The following is an 18,624-nucleotide window of genomic DNA, read 5'->3' as shown; positions in this document are numbered from 1 at the left end:
ATATATATATATATATATATATTTTAAAATTTATTTTTAATATTACCACATTAAAATAATTAAAAACACAAAAATAGTATATATTCAGAAACGCAAAACACAGAAACCAGAAAACACAGAGGAAAAAACAGAAGTGAAACCTCTGACAACAAATGTTGTTTGTAACGTAATACTTGCAAACACAACACTCTTACCTTACCTTCATATCCTTTATCGACCCCAAATCTAATCTCTCCCTCTTATGAACAACACTTTCGCATCTCCTCTAGTTTCCACTTTTACCGCTTTCTTCTCTCTCTTTCCCAAGAAAAAGAGAGGTGAGGGAAAAGAGAGAGCTTGTATGTAACTTTGTTATGGGCACGTGACTGAACTTTGACTAGGTTTTGAAGTTCTTAATTCATCAACGTTAGTAATCTTTTATGAAGCTTTTTCGTTTTTTTTTGGCAGTTAATTGACTGGAAATGTTAAAGAATTAGCTATATAAGGGTAAAATTACTTAGCAAGTGGCAAAAATTCTTTTTCATTCACGTGAATTCTTTATCATTCACGTGTGGGTATTTCTACATTAGAATTTTTGGAGGGTTTGTTGACTGCCCTTTTCTAGTTGGACGTGTAGGGTTAATGGGCTCATCTTAGATTTTATAACCTTGGCTTTTTTGTTAGTGTTTTTGATTGTTAAAAAGATAATAAAGTGTAAAATGTGAACTTTGAATGGAATGATTGAAATAGCGAAGTACCAGTTTTGTTTGGGTAAAATTTTGCTGCGCATATCTTGATAATTCCTCGTCATTCATGTTTATGCATTGATACATTTGAGTTTTTTTGGGTTTTGTTGAGTGCCCTTTTTTTGCCGAATGTGTATGGGTAATGGTTTTATGGCTGATTTTGTAATCAAATTCTTGTTTTTGGTGCTGTTTATGATTTTATGCGAACACAGTTTCGTTGTTTTTGCAGTACTGCAGGAGCTAGTAGGAGCAAGGAGCTACAATGTATGCGGGAATAGTTAAGTGCAGAAATCCGAAATGGGGTTCTTTCTTTCATCCATCAAAGCATTTCATTAGGCCAAACTGCCAGGACCGGTCTATGAGCTGTTCAATAGTAGCGAGGGGCCCTTTTTTGCATGCTAGTTTCATTAAAAGAAAGCTATTATATTCACTTTCATCAAGGAGCATTGCCTTCAGAAATAGTGATGGTGGTTTGCTTAGAAGGTCTAATACGTGTTGGACGGATATTCAATTCCGTGCATGTAGTTCAGGATCGGATGGGAGGAATACGAGTGAGGATAAACATGCCCCGGTGACAGATGGAGCTAGCTCTGATAATGAGAAAACCCGGCAAGAAACAGTTAGTGAAGATGCAAAGCACTGTGATGCACATGCTCGACTAGGGGAACAAGATCAAAAGGAGTGGCTTCATAATGAGAAGCTTGCTATAGAAGCTAAAAAGAAGGAATCTCCGTCTTTGACTAGAAGAGAAAAGTTTAAAAATGAATTCTTGAGGAGAATTGTTCCATGGGAGAAGCTGCATGTTTCCTGGGATAATTTTCCGTACTACATCAAGTAAATGCCCCAACTAGTCTTTGTTATTTCTCATCAGCCTCTTTTTTTTTTCTTTTTAATCTTAAAACTACTAGGTTCGGCTATTACTAAATCACTCAGTTTGGGAAATTCATTAATGATTCATGTTCTCTTCTAGTGAGCACACCAAAAATACTCTGGTGGAATGCGTTGCTTCCCATTTGAAACATAAAAAATGCACCACTTCCTACGGGGCTCGTCTGCAATCTTCGAGTGGGAGAATTCTGCTCCAGAGTGTTCCAGGTCGATTACTAACCATCTGTTTTGAAACTTGTTTGCTGCTTTGTTTCATTTTTTGTTTTATATTCTTGAGTCCTATTGATAAAACCAAAAATGAGCTTTTGAATCAGTTAGCCATGTCTTGATGCCATATACAGGAACCGAGCTTTATCGGGAAAGAACTGTTAAAGCACTGGCACAGGATTTACAGGTTCCCCTGCTGGTGCTTGATAGTGGTGTTCTTGCGCATTATGTAAGATTAAGACAATTTCTGGATATTTCTGTATTTCTGATATCCAAACTAAGTTTTAGTGATCATTATTTTGATCCTGTACCAGGATTTTGGAGATGATGAGTGTGTACCAGATGATAGTGCAGAATCTGTGGAGGATGGTATTTCAGAGTCAGAAGTTGAGGACGAAAATGACGCAGTCAATGAAGAGGAGTGGACAAGCAGTGTTGAGGCTAAATCAGATTTCAGTGATGATGATGCAGTTGATGTAGAGGCAACTGCTGAGGCATCCCTGAAGAAGCTTCTTCCCTTCAGCCTAGAAGAATTTGAGAAGGTATGTTTTCTAAAGTATCAGCTGTCTGATACAAGGTATTTTACCACTCACTGTTTGGTGCAAATTGGAGGAATGGTATGGAGTGGATTAGGAAAATATTCTGTGAGATGCTAACTTGATCTCATCAACACTAGGTCTTGAATTGGGGATAATATAGTGACTCGGAAAGCAGTTCCACTTGTTTGATACAGACAAGAGTGTGTAAAGGAAGGAAACATGTGATGATGGTCTCAGAATGATGCTTTTGATGTTTTAATATGCTTGACCAATTGGTTTCTTATTCCTTTTGCTGCTATGGACCTTTATGAAATTATGGCTGCTGAAAAAAATTTTCAATTAAAACTTATTGCTTTCTAATTTTTCATAATTAATTTTTATTTTGTGGATTGTGGGCAACCGTGGCAAACTGTAAATATTTCCTAATTTCTGGTTATCAGAATTTTTATTTTTTAATGAAGAGCACGGTAGACTTTCTGACTGTGTATTCATATTATGGCAGAGAGTCTCTGGAGAATATGACAGTTCCTCCAAGTCCTCAAAGAATGAGGCTGAAGACACTTCTGAGACCCTCAAAAGGCCACTTAATAAAGGTTACTTTTTTCCAACTATCCTTGCACCATGCTTTTATTTATTTTCCATTTTAGAACTATGCTCTGTAACATGTTTTTTCCCTAATTGCCAATGTATTCTCTGATAAGTGCAAACATATTTCTCTGATAAGCTTTGTTTCCATTCCTTTGTATTTTTTAAGGCAGTCATTGCAGGTTGGTTTATGGTGGTAATGTTTCTAGTAGTAATAGTAGTAGTAGCTGCTGCATGTTTTTGAGTGAAGATGCTATCATGGCCGTGCTTGGATTATTTGATGTTACGATGGTATTTGAATTCTGATGGTTTTCATGTTCAATTTGAACAAATTTAAATAGCAATATTTACAGTATTATTGTGTTATTGTTGATTTTAGGCATTTTGCATTGCTGAATTTTTTTTTTAAAAGGAAGTTTGACATTTTTTATGGTTTTCTCCATTCATCCATTTATCTTGCTTTGTCATCTTTTATTAGGGGATCGGGTGAAGTACGTGGGGCCATCCATACGCATTGAGGCTGATGATAGGTGCTATTTCATCTCCCTTTTGTCGCATTTAAGACATAATAGATCTTTCCTCTTTTTACACATTAGCAAAATAGAAAGTTCAATGTCATAATTAAATATTTTCTAAATGTATACATACAAGGATGCAGATCATTCAATGATCTATTGAAGGACCTGTTACAGATCTAAGAGTTTGACTCGCTTCTTTGCTATACATTATATTTGTTGCTTGTGTATGTGTGCTGTTCTTAACAAATCACATGCTTTCAAAAAGAAAAGAGAACCAAAATAAGGGGAAAAAAACTAAAAAAGAATAAAGACAGGAAATTGTCCTGAACATGCATACAAAATACAAATTGTTAGATGCAGAAATACAATAACAGTATTCTAAACAAACAAAACCACTTATTTGCAAAAGGCGCAGATTTGAAAATAAGATGGTGGCAATAACAGTATTCTGGTCATTTTTTTTTTAAAATCATTGTGCTTAACCTCATCAACCACATAAAATTTGACATCACAGGTTTATATTGGGGAAGATACCAATATCTGATGGTCTGAAAAATGCTTATACCACTAATCCGTGGCTGGTGGGTTGGTTAGTTGTCCTGTTGTGCAGAACTGAACCACACAGACGGCACTGTTTTTTTTGCTGTTGATAGATGGGAGAAAGTTAGGAGAGGTTGATTGTGGTACAAAAATTAGAACAAAAGAGCTCACCCAAATCTCTTTACTTGTCTGCTAAGGATATTCCTTTGAAAAAATTTGCACTGAACACCTTGATGAAGCAAAGTAGCTGAAAAAGGCAATGCTTGTTTCAGAAAATTATTGAGCTATACCTGATTCAAATGTGATAATTATTGTGAACGCTGATATAGATGACATTGCATTGGTGACATTTTATTGGAGCTGCTTCTGGCCTAGGTGGCTTCATTTTCTGTCAGGATACAATTCACCAAGGCATTTCCTTTCATTTTCTGCTTTCTCTTTTGTGAATACTGTACCACACAGAATTATTTTCTTTGGTGGGTGGGATTACATGTTTCACAAAACTGGGGATATTAGAGGTTCTTACATTTTGACATGTGCTTCTGCTTTTGTATCCTAGATCTAGCAATTCCTACTCTGGTCCATTCTAGAGAGCAAGCGGAGATGTTTTGTTATCTTGTATTAAACAGTTAAGTACTTGCATGTTAAATGCGAGTTCCAACTACTCAGCATGGTTCCTACCTTCAGAAAATTCTCCAACTACCCTGCTAATCACGATAAATTTTCTTTTAAAGGTTAATTGTTTGGGATGGGGACCTAACCCGGTAAATTTTGTCAAGCACTTTAAGTATCCACTGCATCTTCTTTTCCCGAAGCATTTCAAATATTTTACACCGGGGATTCCACATATTGATATTCAGAAAAAAAAAATTAAGTTCAGAGGGACTTACAGCGATAAAGACACAAATATCTACATACTCATCAAATTTAAGCAAACATGTAGATGCTTAAGGAGGCTTAAAAACATCACTGGTCATGCTGTTAATACTTGCATGCCATTTTTAACGTAAAAAAAGAAATTCAAGTAATATATGTTTGCCTTCATATAGAACTTTTAGGCATCAGTAGGAAACTGACAATTTCCTTTTAGCAAATTTGCAGCATATAGATGGATGAGACAACACACGAAGTTGTATAGTATCAGCACTTTTGAATTTGTTATCAAAACAGCTTTTGGTCATTATTCATTTACTTAGTTAAGAAACAACTATTGTCTTAGGTAGAGTGGATGATTCTGGTGGAGTTGTCATTGACCAGCAGTGTGTTCTTGGTACACAATTCTAGATGATCATTTGTTGGCGCTGCCCATCTGGTGGTGCTTGCTAGATTTAGGTCATAAAATGGTCTGCTGCTGTCTCAATATTCTGCAGCATTGCTTACCCTGTTTCTTTCAAGTTCAGATGCCCCACGGAAATGCAGAAGCTTTCAGATGTGTTGATTTATTACATTTGACAGTTTGAAAGTGTAGAAAGAGTGGTGAATAAATAAGAAGTCTTTTGCTTTTCTAAGGCTTTGTCTTCTAACACTGAAATGCCAACTTTATGAGGTAGTGCATGATCTTCAGCATATGTTATGATTTAGCCTTACATGCTATGCTTTGGACTCATGTCAAGTGAAACTTGTGATAAGTTATTCTGACCATAAATTATCTTTGCAATAGCTTTAACCAGATATAAGCTCTTATTTTTCTTAAAACAGCATAAGATCACCTTTAGTCTCATTAGACTTGCTCATTTACTTGGACTAACAAAGCTAAGAAAATTTTTGTTATAGGCTTTGGAAGAACTTTAATTCAATCGACATTAGAGCGCATGCACTTTCATATTTCCTGCGCTCATGACATTGGCAGGCAGAACTTTTGATCAGAGAGAGTTATGTTTTCAGGCCTATATCAAGTGGTCAACGTGGGGAAGTATATGAGATGAATGGAGATCAAGTCGCTGTTATTTTGGATATTGGTAATGATAACAAATCAAATGAAGGAGAGAAGGATGAGAAACTCCAAGAGCAGCCTGCAAAAGCACCAGTTTGTTGGATAGATGGTAATTCCTTGCACCAGTAACTACTTAAATCGAAATGATGTTAAAGTTGATGAAGGTCATCAGCTTTATGAAAATTGTATGAGGTGTTGAAGCATCATTTGGATCTTTGAATTAAAAAGCCCAATCTGGAAATTTAAAACCTGGCTTACCCCTTTAACTATATAGGTGGCCTGTGTTTGCATGGGTGTAAATAACCGAACTTTGGCTGATGTACAGCTAAGGATATCGAGCATGATCCTGATACCGAGACAGAAGACTGCTATATTGCGATGGAGGTTCTGTGTGAGGTATTATTGTCTGATATTTTCTTTTGCTGTCAATCGCTACTTGTCTTGATTTTGCTGTTAAGATTAATTTTGGTCTTCCCTATTTTGCAGGTTTTGTGTTCCATGCAACCCATTATTGTCTATTTTGCAGATTCTTCTCAGTGGTTGTCTAGGGTGGTTTCCAAGTCAAACCACAAGGATTTTGTAAGCAAGGTGCAGGAAATGTTTGACCAATTACCAGGACCTGTTGTTTTGATTTGTGGACAGAACAAAGCTGAAACAGGGTCAAAGGAGAAAGAAAGATTTGTAGGTTTCAAAAGTTTATCAAGTTATATGCACTCATCCACATACATACACGTTGGAAGCATTTGATTCCCTTTTCAATTGTCTTTCAAGCTGTGGATAACATTCATTCCATTTTCTTCTCATTTGTATCCTTTTCCTTTGAATCTCATACTCAACAGACAATGGTTCTCCCAAATTTGGGTCATCTGGCAAAGCTGGTAAGGCTTGCAAAACTTCTAAAATGTTAAGAATTTGAAAGAAAATCTTAAGATTAGTATCATATTTATCAAAGGCAGCTTTGAGCTTTGCTATTGTTTAGGCAGCTTTGAGCTTTGCTATTGTTTCTATGTAATTAACCCAAAAGTGATTTTAATTTCCAGCCTCTATCCTTGACGCATCTCACTGAGGGACTCAAAGGGGCAAAGAGATCCAATGAAAATGATATATACAAGCTCTTCACCAATATTTTGTGCCTCAATCCCCCAAAGGTATGACTGTTGTATCTTTCTGTATTCTGATATGTTTTAAAAAATGAAAAGACGCATGCTGTATTCCAGAGTAACTGCAGTTGTAATACTGTCTTGTTTTTCAAGTTTTTGTTTTAGTTTTACCTTCTTACCTCGTTCCTCCTCTTTCTTGCGATCCCTTAATGTATGGTTTAAACCTTAATAAGTGTGTGTGTACGAGTGATCAGTGTTCTACACAAACCAAATGTTGAATTTAGAGCCAAAGTAGTTAACCCCCACAATTTTATGAAAATGTAATGTATGCCGTTTAATGCCTAGAATGGAACAAAAGTGTTTTTTGCAGGTCTGCCTGTGTTTAAGGAAATGTGCTTTCCTTTGAAGGAAATTGTGATGGTAGCATGTTTTTACTGGCTTTGGTGTCTAGTGAGATCATGACTGAAGCTTACTTGGAGGTTTAGATGGTAGGGTTGGAACATGAAATCCTTCTCGTCAAACTGCACTGGCTTCTGTCCTGATGAGATCTAATGCTTTACTATATTTCCAATGTGGCTTTATCTCTCTGTTTTTTTTAATCATTTTGATTGTATATTTTTTTCCCTGCTGCATACAGGAGGAAGATCTTCTTATAACATTCAATAAACAGGTTGATGAGGACAGGAAAATTGTTATATCGAGGAGTAATTTAAATGAACTGCACAAGGTAGGGACTCACTGTAAAAGGTTGTTTCACCATGGCAGTGTTATAGTTGCTTTACTTGTTAAATGGAGTGGACCTTTTAAATTTCAAGTTGCGCTAGGTAATTTGATACCCATGCTTTTGTGCACTATTTGTCTTTGGAATTTGCTGATATAATTCTAATGCAGGTTCTTGAAGAAAATGAGATGTCATGCATGGACCTATTGCATGTAAACACTGATGGTCTGATTCTAACAAAGCAGAGTAAGAAACTGAAAATAACATATTTTTAGCTGATTTCTGCTTATTATCAAACTGTTGGTTCTGTATCTAACATCGCAAAATCTGTATGTTGACTGTGAAGTTTTTTGGGAAAAAAGTAGCTGCTCAATTTTACAAATCAAAGAAGGAATGAAAGTTTTCTTCACCAGAAAAAAAGTCTAAATATCAATATGATAACCTTTACCTTTGCTTTTCTAAAAACGTTTACAAGCCTAACTAGTTTGACAAGTTCAACTTTACAAATGAAGGCTGAACAATTTTTTTTTCCTTTTCTGATACACCTTTTGGATCTGTAAATTGACATGTCATTTTTGTTTTGCAGAGGCTGAAAAGGTTATTGGCTGGGCGAAGAATCATTACTTATCATCTTGCCTGCTCCCATGCATAAAGGGGGACCAATTGTCTTTGCCTCGTGAAAGGTATACCTACCTCATGCTTGTATGTTAGTCAAAGTTTTGGGATGTCAAAGCTGATATCTATTCTTTTCATGTAAAGCCTTGAGATAGCAATCGTGAGGTTGAAGGAGCAAGAAACCATATCTGAAAAGCCATCACAGAATCTGAAGGCATGTGTAACAATTCGGTCTTCTCAATGGTTTGAGAATGTTGAGAGCTTTACATATTATATGCTCATTGCTAATGAATAGAAATATCAGCAGAACATGGCCAAGGATGAGTATGAAAGCAACTTTGTTTCAGCTGTGGTAGCTCCGGGTGAAATTGGTGTCAAATTCAGTGATGTAGGTGCTCTTGAAGATGTGAAGAAGGCTTTGAATGAACTCGTCATTCTTCCTATGAGGAGACCAGAACTTTTCTCTCGTGGAAACTTGTTGCGGGTACTGATTTTACACCTAATATGCACAATCCTTGTTAGCCATTTTTCAGTGCATGATTTTGTAAAGCCCTTTCCAGCCGTGCAAAGGAATTTTGCTTTTTGGACCTCCTGGAACTGGGAAAACCCTTCTTGCCAAAGCACTTGCAACAGAGGCAGAGGCAAACTTTATCAATATTACTGGTTCAACTCTTACTTCAAAGGTACATTAAGAAATTGATGCTGTATCCACTTATTTTAGGTTTAAGTTCCAAGATGCAGACCTTAGCTGTGTTTCACGTTCTCTTGCCTACAATAATCAAGGTCACAAAATTAGCACTGATATGTATGCTTCTGTTTGTAGTTTTGGCAGTAACAAATATCTTCTATGCAAACGTATTGGGTTCTAGATTCAATCATGATTGATTTAGCTGAGCAGTTTCAGTTTGTGTAGTCATTTGTTGCTCTGTTTCTGCATGTTAATATTTTCCTGTTTCCTGAGACAGTGGCTCGGAGATGCTGAAAAGCTCACCAAGGCTCTCTTCTCCTTTGCCAGCAAGCTGGCTCCTGTCATTATATTCGTGGATGAGGTGAGTTTCTCCTTTTTCATGCAAGCCCACACACTTGACAATTGCAGTAAAATAAACTGCTGCATTAGCATGAAGAAACCGACTTTTTACTTCTAAATTTAAATTCATGATATGATACCGTGCAGTTTACAATTTTTACCCTTAGTAAAAGGTAGGATGTGGATAATAGAAAAAATCTATTGCAGGACACAAAAAGTATCCAAAAACAAATCTATCTCGCTTCCTTTTCTTGCTATAAAAATGCTAGGGAAATATGGAAGTTATCTTCACAATATTCATCCTTATCTTCTCTTCCAGTTCCCAATCTTATCCTTCAATTCCAATTTTGGTGAGGGTTCAGATGCAAATGTGAATTCTAAATTTGCAATTTTATTCCTTATAATTTAAATATATGGTTATTGCCTCTTTAAAAAGTTTACGAGAAACAACCTATAGTCCGAAAACATTTAGGAAATTAAAATCCACTCCAAGATAAAAATAACAAATATGAAAAATGCTAGGAAAACAACAAAATTAGCTCAAACAACAACTTTTATGATTAATTCTTGAAGATCTAACGGTTCAATAAGCGACATAGTGGTTCTCTATAGGAAAATTGTTTGTAAAATTAGTAGGAAAAGTTTAAGCCCAGATCAATTGTTGGATCTCCTATTATCTTAGTTTTAATGTGCAAACCTAGTCAGATGCGACAAGGCCTTCTTTTAGGCCTAGACCTGTCCCTACTAGTCCATAAAAGCATTTGCTAGGCCATGTACATAATATGCTAGTGTTAGATCCTCTTTTGGTAGTGTCAGATCCTCATTTAAATGCTCAAAATCTATAGTTTCTACAAGCCTGGCTGCATCATTCTTCCCAGGTTAGAGAAAACTCGTCCTTGAGTTTTGTTCTTTCTCTAGATAGGATGCCAAGTGCTGAACATTGAAGAAATCATAAGTCTTTAGATGGCTATGATAGTGTAAGTCTATAAGCGTTGTTATTTAACTCTTGCAACACTTCATGAGAACCTATCTTTCTTTCTTTTGGCTTCTTGTATTCGCCCACTAAAAACTAGTCACGAGTAAGCACTGCCTATACTAGATCACCAATCTCTAACACTAGTCATAAGTATTAGCTAGGGCTTTATACTTCGCATTATTATCTTCTTGACTTTCTCATGAATACCATGTAAGTAATCTGCCATACCATCAGCTTGAACACCTAGGTATCTAATATGAGGGACACATATCAACTCCAACACTCTAGAAAGGTTTTGTCTATAGACGATTCCAATAGCTATTATACTCAGTTGGGAAGTCCGATTCCAATAGCTATTATAATCAAACTCTGCTAGTCATATCCCATTGTTTTGGCTTGTCTCCTACTAAACTTCACAGCAAGTTACCAAGGCTTCGGATAAATATCTTTGTTTGCCTATCTGTCTTAGGATGATACGCACAACTAAAGTTCAGTTGAATTCCCTTCTTATCCCATAAACTCTTCCAATAACTACTCATAGACTTCACATCTTTACTGAAGTGATGAATTTAGGAATGTCATGTAAACAAACCACCTTGTTGAAGTGTAGATAGGTTACTTAGGATACATCCTTGGTCTTTTGACCATAGTTTTGAAACCTGGCTCGGCGGGTCAACCCGGGACCCGGTTGACCCAGGACTGGAACCGGGCCGGGTTTAAGAAAAAATAGGATAAGTCACCACCCGGGGTGACTTAGATGATCCGATTGACCTGGCAAAACCTGGTTGTAACCCGTTGACTATTTTTTTTGTTTTTTACCAAAACGACATTGTTTTGATTTATAAAAAAAAATATGGTTGACCCGGATGACCTAGTCAAAACCCTATGACTTGGGCAAAACCTATGACCCAGGCTTGGGCCAGGTCGACCACTGGGTCGGGTTTCAAAACTTTGCTTTCAACAGGCTATGAAAGGGGTTATCTTCGAGAACTTGTCCACAACAACAAAAATAAAATTAATGGTTCGTAGGGTAAGAGGTAAACCTAACACAAAATCCATACTAATATGCAACCACGAATGGAGTATCATTGTTCACAATTTTAATGATTGGAAAAAGCAAATTGCATCCTTCTCTATTTTTTTTCCTTTTATTGCCTATAGATGTCTGTGTGATGATGAGGTGAATGGTGTTCTAATAAATAATCTTCTTTTCCCTTTTCATTTTCTTCATGGATCTAGGTTTGTGGTCATTTTGACAATACATAGTGCAAACATGGCTTTCTTTTGACATCCCTAAACACCCCTGGATTCAATCACTCTTACATATGGAATGCTATTTCATTTACTGGATTTTGCATGTGTAGGTTGACAGTTTGCTTGGTGCTCGTGGTGGTTCTTTCGAGCATGAAGCTACTAGAAGAATGAGAAATGAGTTCATGGCAGCGTGGGATGGAATGAGATCAAAAGATAGCCAGAGAATCCTTATCCTTGGTGCCACAAATCGACCATTTGATCTTGATGATGCTGTAATCCGCCGGTTCCCTAGAAGGCAAGTTTGCTATATGAAATCCCTTGCCATTTGGAGTATTGCAGCCTATCTGGTGGTTATAGATATCATATATTCCATGTATCCATATGTTGTGTGCTTAGCTGGTTTTAATAATTTTATTTCATACTTTGTTTGGCCTCGTTAAAAAAGTAAAGGAGTCGGATGATCAAGCTTCTTAGATATAATATAATTACATTTTCCATGTTTCCATATGTCATGTCTGCTGCTATTTAAAGCAATAACAATGTTTCTTATAAAATTGTGCTATATCACTGCCCATAGAATACTCGTGGACCTATCAGATGCTGAAAATCGTATGAAGATTCTCAGAATAATTCTGAATCGAGAAAATTTAGAACCTGATTTCCAGTTTGACAAACTTGCAAATGCAACAGAGGGATACTCTGGAAGTGATTTGAAGGTAATGCAGTAATGGTTGCTCTGAATGTCAAATTTTGAGTTTCTTGGAAAAAATATAGTGCCTTGACCGTGTCAAATTTTGTTTTTCAGAACCTATGTATTGCTGCAGCATATAGACCAGTAGAAGAACTTTTAGAAGAAGAAAAGGTGATTGAGTTTAATAATTTTTTTCAGGATTTACACTGTGCTTCCTTTAATACTGGGGTCTGTGCACACTTCGTGTCTGGTTTTGTTTGAATGCTTATTCTTGGCAGTGTGTTTTGATATTAATTTTGCTCTCTTGTGTTCAGTCATGTCATTCTCAATCTGAAACTAGGGCACCTGTTTGGTTAGCTACAAAAAGTGAATATAGAGACTTTTCGTGCAAAACAAGTTCATGTTTCTGCCACGTTTCCCTTTCCCCTTCCTTTTTGAGAACATATGATCGATGGAAGTTTCCTCATCAACTACTAATGACTAGCTCATTTATAGAAAACAATATAATGCTGGTGTGCAAGAGGCTGTGCCATAGCATGCAACAAAAATAATAAACTGTTCCTTTTAATATAATTAGTTTTAAGTAATGCTCATTGTCTGTTGTATACAGTGTGAAAATTGTAAATGAGCAGAAATATTTCACTGATTTCTATTAAGATTACATGGCAGAATTTATGCAGATTCCTGAACTTTAGACCCCACCCCAAATGCACTTGCAAAGCACCTCAGAAATACCTTTGGTGTTTGCTACTGTATCACGTGTGCATCCTGTCCCCTTCCACCGAAAACCTCCCCCCAGCTGCAAACTTTGAATTCTTCGTACCTTTTGTGTTGCCTGAAGTCATTTTTACTTCTGATTTGTGGCCAAGTATTTGACTCTACTCTTTTTCCCTCTGGTCACTTTTTCTACAGGGCGGCAAGAATGGTGCAGCTCCTGCATTAAGACCACTTAATTTGAATGATTTCATTCAGTCAAAAGCAAAGGTAACAATTTGGTTAATTGACTGTTCTTAGCAGTTTCATGCAAAGAATAAAGCCAGGTGGTCAAACCATATATTCTCCTTCATGCTGAGATTATGGAATTTTTATGTAGATTGATATCTATTACTTGTTTTATAGGTGGGGCCTTCAGTTTCCTTCGATGCAGCTAGTATGAACGAGCTGAGGAAATGGAACGAACAATATGGAGAAGGTGGAAGCAGAAAACATTCACCTTTTGGTTTCTGAAACTACTCCGATCAGGTTTCTACATTAATTTATTCCTGGGGAAAAAGAGTAGTGAAGAAAAGAAACAAAGTACGCTTTCCCGTTAGTGGAGGATTGTCTAAACAGACCCCTCATTTCAACCGTCTGCACATGGTGTGCACTGGGCGAAGGAGGCAGCCGAGGATGTATAATGCAATGTAACATGCTTCCCGTTGCCCTAGTTTACAGGCTGTTTTCCTGCCATGTATATTTCCAGTAGTACCGACATCACATAAATTTTACATTTATATTCAGCGATTCTTATTATTGTAGCCCGAAGTAGCTGGTTAAGCCGAATGCATACAGTTGCAATGGGCGTCTTTAAATCTAGTTTCTGTAGTTCCTAACAAATGACTTGTGAAAATGATATGTAAATGGCTGTGCCAGTTCTTCAAATCAATGCTTTTAATCTTCTATCGTTACTGCGTAAAATAGTTTTAGGCTGTCAGCATTTAATTCATGCAATCATGCTTCACGTTATGGATCCATGTTCCCGACATGTAAGCAGATGTTGGATTTCTCCATCTCAAATGTGGGCCAAATGCATGTTTTTCATTTTTTTTTCTCTGTGGATCCGTGCTTAGATTACTCTTCAATACATTCAAGGGAGTAGGCTTTTGTTTAGGTCTCAGGATGAAGACCTAGTAAAAAACTTGTGAAACGATGAACTAGCCTCCCCTTGCTGTTTTTGTACTCTTAAAGATCACCGTCCTCGGTGTTACTTTTTTGCTTGGGATGCAATTCTTTTTCCCTAACAGATACTATGACCATCGATCTTATTACAGTATATTTTGTTATGACTAGTGTAAAAACAACATTTATTTTTTATCATAATATTTTCTGAGATTAAGATTGTATAAAAATAAATTTGTTTACAAGACAGTTTCTTTCAACGGAGAGAGCACATCTTCTCCTCTATCGAAACAGTAAGTAAACACCGGCGTAAGAAACTGTCCTACGAGAATTTGAATCATCGGGAGACTTTCGTCAGCCGGAGATTATGGTGTAGAAAACATGCTGTCAGTTTTAATGATATGATGGAAAAAACGAAGTGCATCTCCCTCAATATTCTCCATTCATCAATGTCCACAGATAGATGAGGATGGGGTGAATGGTGTTTCAATAAATAACCTTTTCCCTGTTCTTTTTCTTCGTCGTTTCTGGTCATGGTGACAACATAAAGTGCTGCTTTCTCTTTCGGAGTTCATCCTCTTATCAATTGCTCTTACATTTCGTTTGCTAGATTCTGTATGTCTGCAGGTTGACAGTTTGCTTGGTGCTGGATCGTAGTGTTTCTTCAGAGCATGAAGCTACTAGAAGAACGCGAAACGAGTTCATGGGATGGATCGAGATCAAAAGATAACCTAGAGATTAGAGAATCCTCATCCCTGGTTCCACAAAATAGACCATTTGATCTAGATTTTTCTGTAATCCGCATTTATCCAGAAGACGAATGTTTTTTTATCTTTCGAGCATCATATGCGGATCAGACATCAACTACTCTCCCTGTGTCCTCTTGTCATTGTCAAGTCTCGAAAAAATAAAAAAAAAATTGCCAACTAAAAATTGCCTCATGCCGCACGGAAATTCTGCTTACCTTATTTTATCTAGATCGTCATGTGGCATCAGTGGGGCTTCAAGCTCAATGGCAAATATGTAATATTAACGAAATAGGTCATCTGATCCTTTATAAATAAAGGTACAGTAACTCTACCTAAAAGCTCCCAAGCTTGCAATTCCTCTACAACATGGACATGAGGTTTCCTCGAGTAATTAAGGATTTTAATAGAGATTGTAAATGGAAATAATTATCAAAATAGCTATTTGTCAATGTTTGCTTAATTTCATAAAACTTTGTGTGTACAATTTAACAGGAATAATTGGCGAGGGGAAATCATTATTCATCCCCTCCCATGTTATTCTTAAACCGGATATTATTTGATTTAAAAAATAAATAATTTTTTAAAATTTTATTATTTATCATTAAATTTATTAGATATCAAGTTTTATAATTTATTTTATATAAAATTATTTCAGTTTTATAATTCAGATTACAAGTTTTACGAGTTAAACTAAATGACTCAGGTTTTTATAATGTTTTTTTATAATTATTTTTTAAATTTTTTTTATTCAATATTTGGGTTGATTAAGAATTAAATTTTATAATTTTTTTTTCTATAGGGTTATTTTAATTTTATAACCCGGGTCAAGAGTTTGATAGGTTGACCAAGGTTGACTCAGCGTTTTTAGGTCCTTTTTTGTTTTTTTTTTTTTTAATTTTACTTTTTAATATTAAATTGATTGAGAATTGAGTTTTATAATTTGTTTTAATTTTTTTCTATTGAGATATCCTTGGGCAGCATTTGATATTGTGGTAGCACTTGTTTTTCAAAATGTTTTTTTACTCAGAAATATATAAAATATTTTATTTTATCTTTTAAAATTTATTTTTGACATCAACACATTAAAAAAATTCAAAAATATAAAACAAAAATTAATTTTAAGAAACAATCAATTTTTTGGCCAAACAACCTTTGAGCCATGTTTCCAAACATTACTCTAGTCTCATTATCTAGGTTTGGTAGGTTGATCCAGGTTGATTTGAGTTTTTTTTTAATTCACTTTCAAAATCTTATTTCTCAAAATTAGGTTGATTGAAAATTAATTTTTATTATATTTTTTATTTTCTTTTTACAAGGTTATCACAATCTCAATACTCAAGTCATGGATTTTATATGTTAACTTGGGTTGATCAATTTTAATTTAATATATTGTCATCTCAATAAATATATTTTTTAAATGTCATCTTGAAAATCTTTTTAGTCGACCTATGTTTTTTTATTCAAATTATCCATGTTGCGTTTGAACTTGTCAAGTTGAACGAGTCACAATGGGTCAATCCCTACACAATTAATTTTTTTTCCTTCTTGAAAACATGTTAGCAATCTATATATATATATTTAAAAAAAATAATTTGAGTTGCAGCATAGTTCAAATGAATAATCTAGTTAACAAGAACTAATTGAGGAGGGGAAATCATTTTTCCTCACCTCACAAATTAATATTCACTAAAACTATATATTTTTTTTAATTTTCAATCTCATCCTTTAATACTTGGTTTACAAGAGACTGAACTTCATATTTTTTTTTTCTATAATGTTATCTTAGTATCATGATCCAAGTTACAGGTTTGGTGGATTAACACGACTAACTTGATTTTTTTAATTATTTTTTTTCTATTTCTTCATTCGACTATTGATTAATAATTTAATTTTATAATTTATTTTAATTTGCTTTCTATAAATTTATTTTAATATCACGACTCAAGTCATGGATTTGATGGGTTAACTTGATTGACTTGACGGGTTAATCCCTACATGATTTGTTTTTCTTTCCTTATTTGAAACAAATTAGCAATGTCTAGAAATATTTTTAACAGTTTTTTAAAAATTTCATCTGACTCTCAGTGTAACACATTTAAATAATCTAGTTAACTAGAATTAATTGAGGGGAGGGAATTATTGTTCCCTTCCTCACATATCACTATTCACTGGATTTTTTTTTTAATTTTCAATTTCATTCTTTAACACTTGATTTACTAAAAATTGAGCTTAATAATTTATTTTGATTTTCTTTGTATTAAATTATTTTGACAGTATGACCTAAGTTGTGAGTTTGATGGGTTAACCTGACTAACTCAAGTTTTTTATCTTTTTTTAAATTATTTTTTTTATATTTCATCATTCAATGATTGATTGAGAATTATACTTAATAATTTTTTTTTATTTATTTTTATAATGTTATTTTAGTTTCATAACCTGAGTTACAAATTTGATGGGTTAACCAACCTGGTTGACTTGGGTCACTTTTTTGGATCTTTTTTTTTTAATATATATTTTTTTAATTTCATACTTTAACATCATGTTAATTAGGAATTAGATTTTATGATTTGTTTTAATTTATTTTTTATTAAGTTATCCTGGTCTAATGCCTTTGTCACTGGTTCGACAGGTTAACCTGGGTTGACTTAGGACTTTTTTTTGTCTTTTTTAATTGAAAATTTTAAGATTTTATTATTCAATATTAGATTAATTGAGAATTATGGTTCATGATTTGGTTTGATTTACTTTCTATAGACTTATTTAGATCTCATGAGTTAGATCACAAATTTGAAGAGTTACCTCGAGTTGACCCAAATTAATATAATATTTTGTCATCTTAATATTTTTTAAAATATATTATTTTGAGTTTTTTTTATCAAACTATATTTTTATCGATCTTCCAAGTTTTTTTATTTATAAAGTCGACCAGTTCACATTTTAATCAAACCCTATACAACTTATAAAATGAAAAAAAATATTATTTTAATATATTTATAAGTAAAAAAATACTTTGAAATGCAACTGTTAACATAATCTCAAAAAAGCCTATAGACATGCATGACTTAAAAGGAAAAAGACTAGGCGTATGTAGTATTTATAAAAAAAGAATAGATAACCTGTTGTATGATTGGTAAATGATGTGTCACCCACTAAAACATTTTTTGTTGTTTGAAAAATCAATGTTGGAATCCAAAAATTCAAATTTCAACTTGTTTTAATTTGAAAAACCCAAAAAACATTATAGAAATCTCAATAACCTAATTTCCAGCTCCAAAATATTCTTTAATAATCTAAAAATTGAGAATCAAATCAAATAATAAAAACCTTAATGAGCCCTTTCACACTTTTTTAGTGTGTTTAAAAGACAACAGTATCTTTATTGCATTCTTTTCTTGAAAAAAAATTATTGATTCGATGATTGATTTTTTATAATAAAAATGCGATTGTTCAAAATTTTTTTTTTTCTCTTTTTTTTTAATGGCTTTCTCTCCTCGACACCTAAAAATCAGGTCATAATAAAAATAAAATTTAGGACTAAAACTTAGAAACTTAAAATTATAGGAATTAAATAAATAAAAAAATAAAAAGGTAAAAGACCATACTATACTTTGTTGTGGATGCAATGCACATTAAACTGCGTCTTGCTTCATATTATTATATGCTACAATACAGAGATGT

The 18,624-nt window shown here is 34.4% G+C and overlaps 1 protein-coding gene across 2 annotated transcripts; it reads left to right on the top strand.

Moving 5' to 3' along the window:
* The first annotated feature begins 113 nt into the window (after positions 1–113).
* LOC105111534 (uncharacterized) lies at positions 114–13,982 on the top strand. 2 transcript variants are annotated; one of them, XM_011006917.1, is made up of 24 exons: positions 114–405; positions 963–1,559; positions 1,696–1,820; positions 1,955–2,049; positions 2,135–2,362; positions 2,862–2,952; positions 3,423–3,474; positions 5,887–6,044; positions 6,261–6,331; positions 6,422–6,616; positions 6,775–6,813; positions 6,976–7,083; positions 7,673–7,762; positions 7,927–8,002; positions 8,343–8,439; positions 8,516–8,585; positions 8,679–8,855; positions 8,932–9,054; positions 9,337–9,420; positions 11,739–11,923; positions 12,206–12,344; positions 12,434–12,490; positions 13,232–13,303; positions 13,439–13,982. In XM_011006917.1, the coding sequence occupies exons 2-24, from the start codon at positions 988–990 to the stop codon at positions 13,544–13,546; spliced, it is 3,012 nt and encodes a 1,003-aa protein (XP_011005219.1). In that variant the 5' UTR covers positions 114–405; positions 963–987; the 3' UTR covers positions 13,547–13,982. The 2 variants fall into 2 exon arrangements, with proteins under 2 accessions (XP_011005219.1, XP_011005218.1); XM_011006916.1 differs by having other exon boundaries at positions 955–1,559.
* Positions 13,983–18,624: the final 4,642 nt, after the last annotated feature.

Source organism: Populus euphratica, unplaced genomic scaffold, assembly GCF_000495115.2.
Source record: "Populus euphratica unplaced genomic scaffold, PopEup_1.0 scaffold301.1, whole genome shotgun sequence".
NCBI classification, from domain to species: domain Eukaryota; kingdom Viridiplantae; phylum Streptophyta; class Magnoliopsida; order Malpighiales; family Salicaceae; genus Populus; species Populus euphratica.
Note: the sequence above shows the minus strand (reverse complement) of the source record. Positions and strands in the feature narration are given on the sequence as shown.

Coding starts and splice junctions, on each gene's coding strand:
- LOC105111534 (XM_011006917.1), top strand. CDS start 988: ATGTATGCGGGAATAGTTAAGTGCAGAAATCCGAAATGGGGTTCTTTC. Junction 1,821..1,954: donor TCTGCTCCAGAGTGTTCCAG/GTCGATTACTAA, acceptor TGCCATATACAG/GAACCGAGCTTTATCGGGAA. Junction 6,617..6,774: donor CAAAGGAGAAAGAAAGATTT/GTAGGTTTCAAA, acceptor CATACTCAACAG/ACAATGGTTCTCCCAAATTT.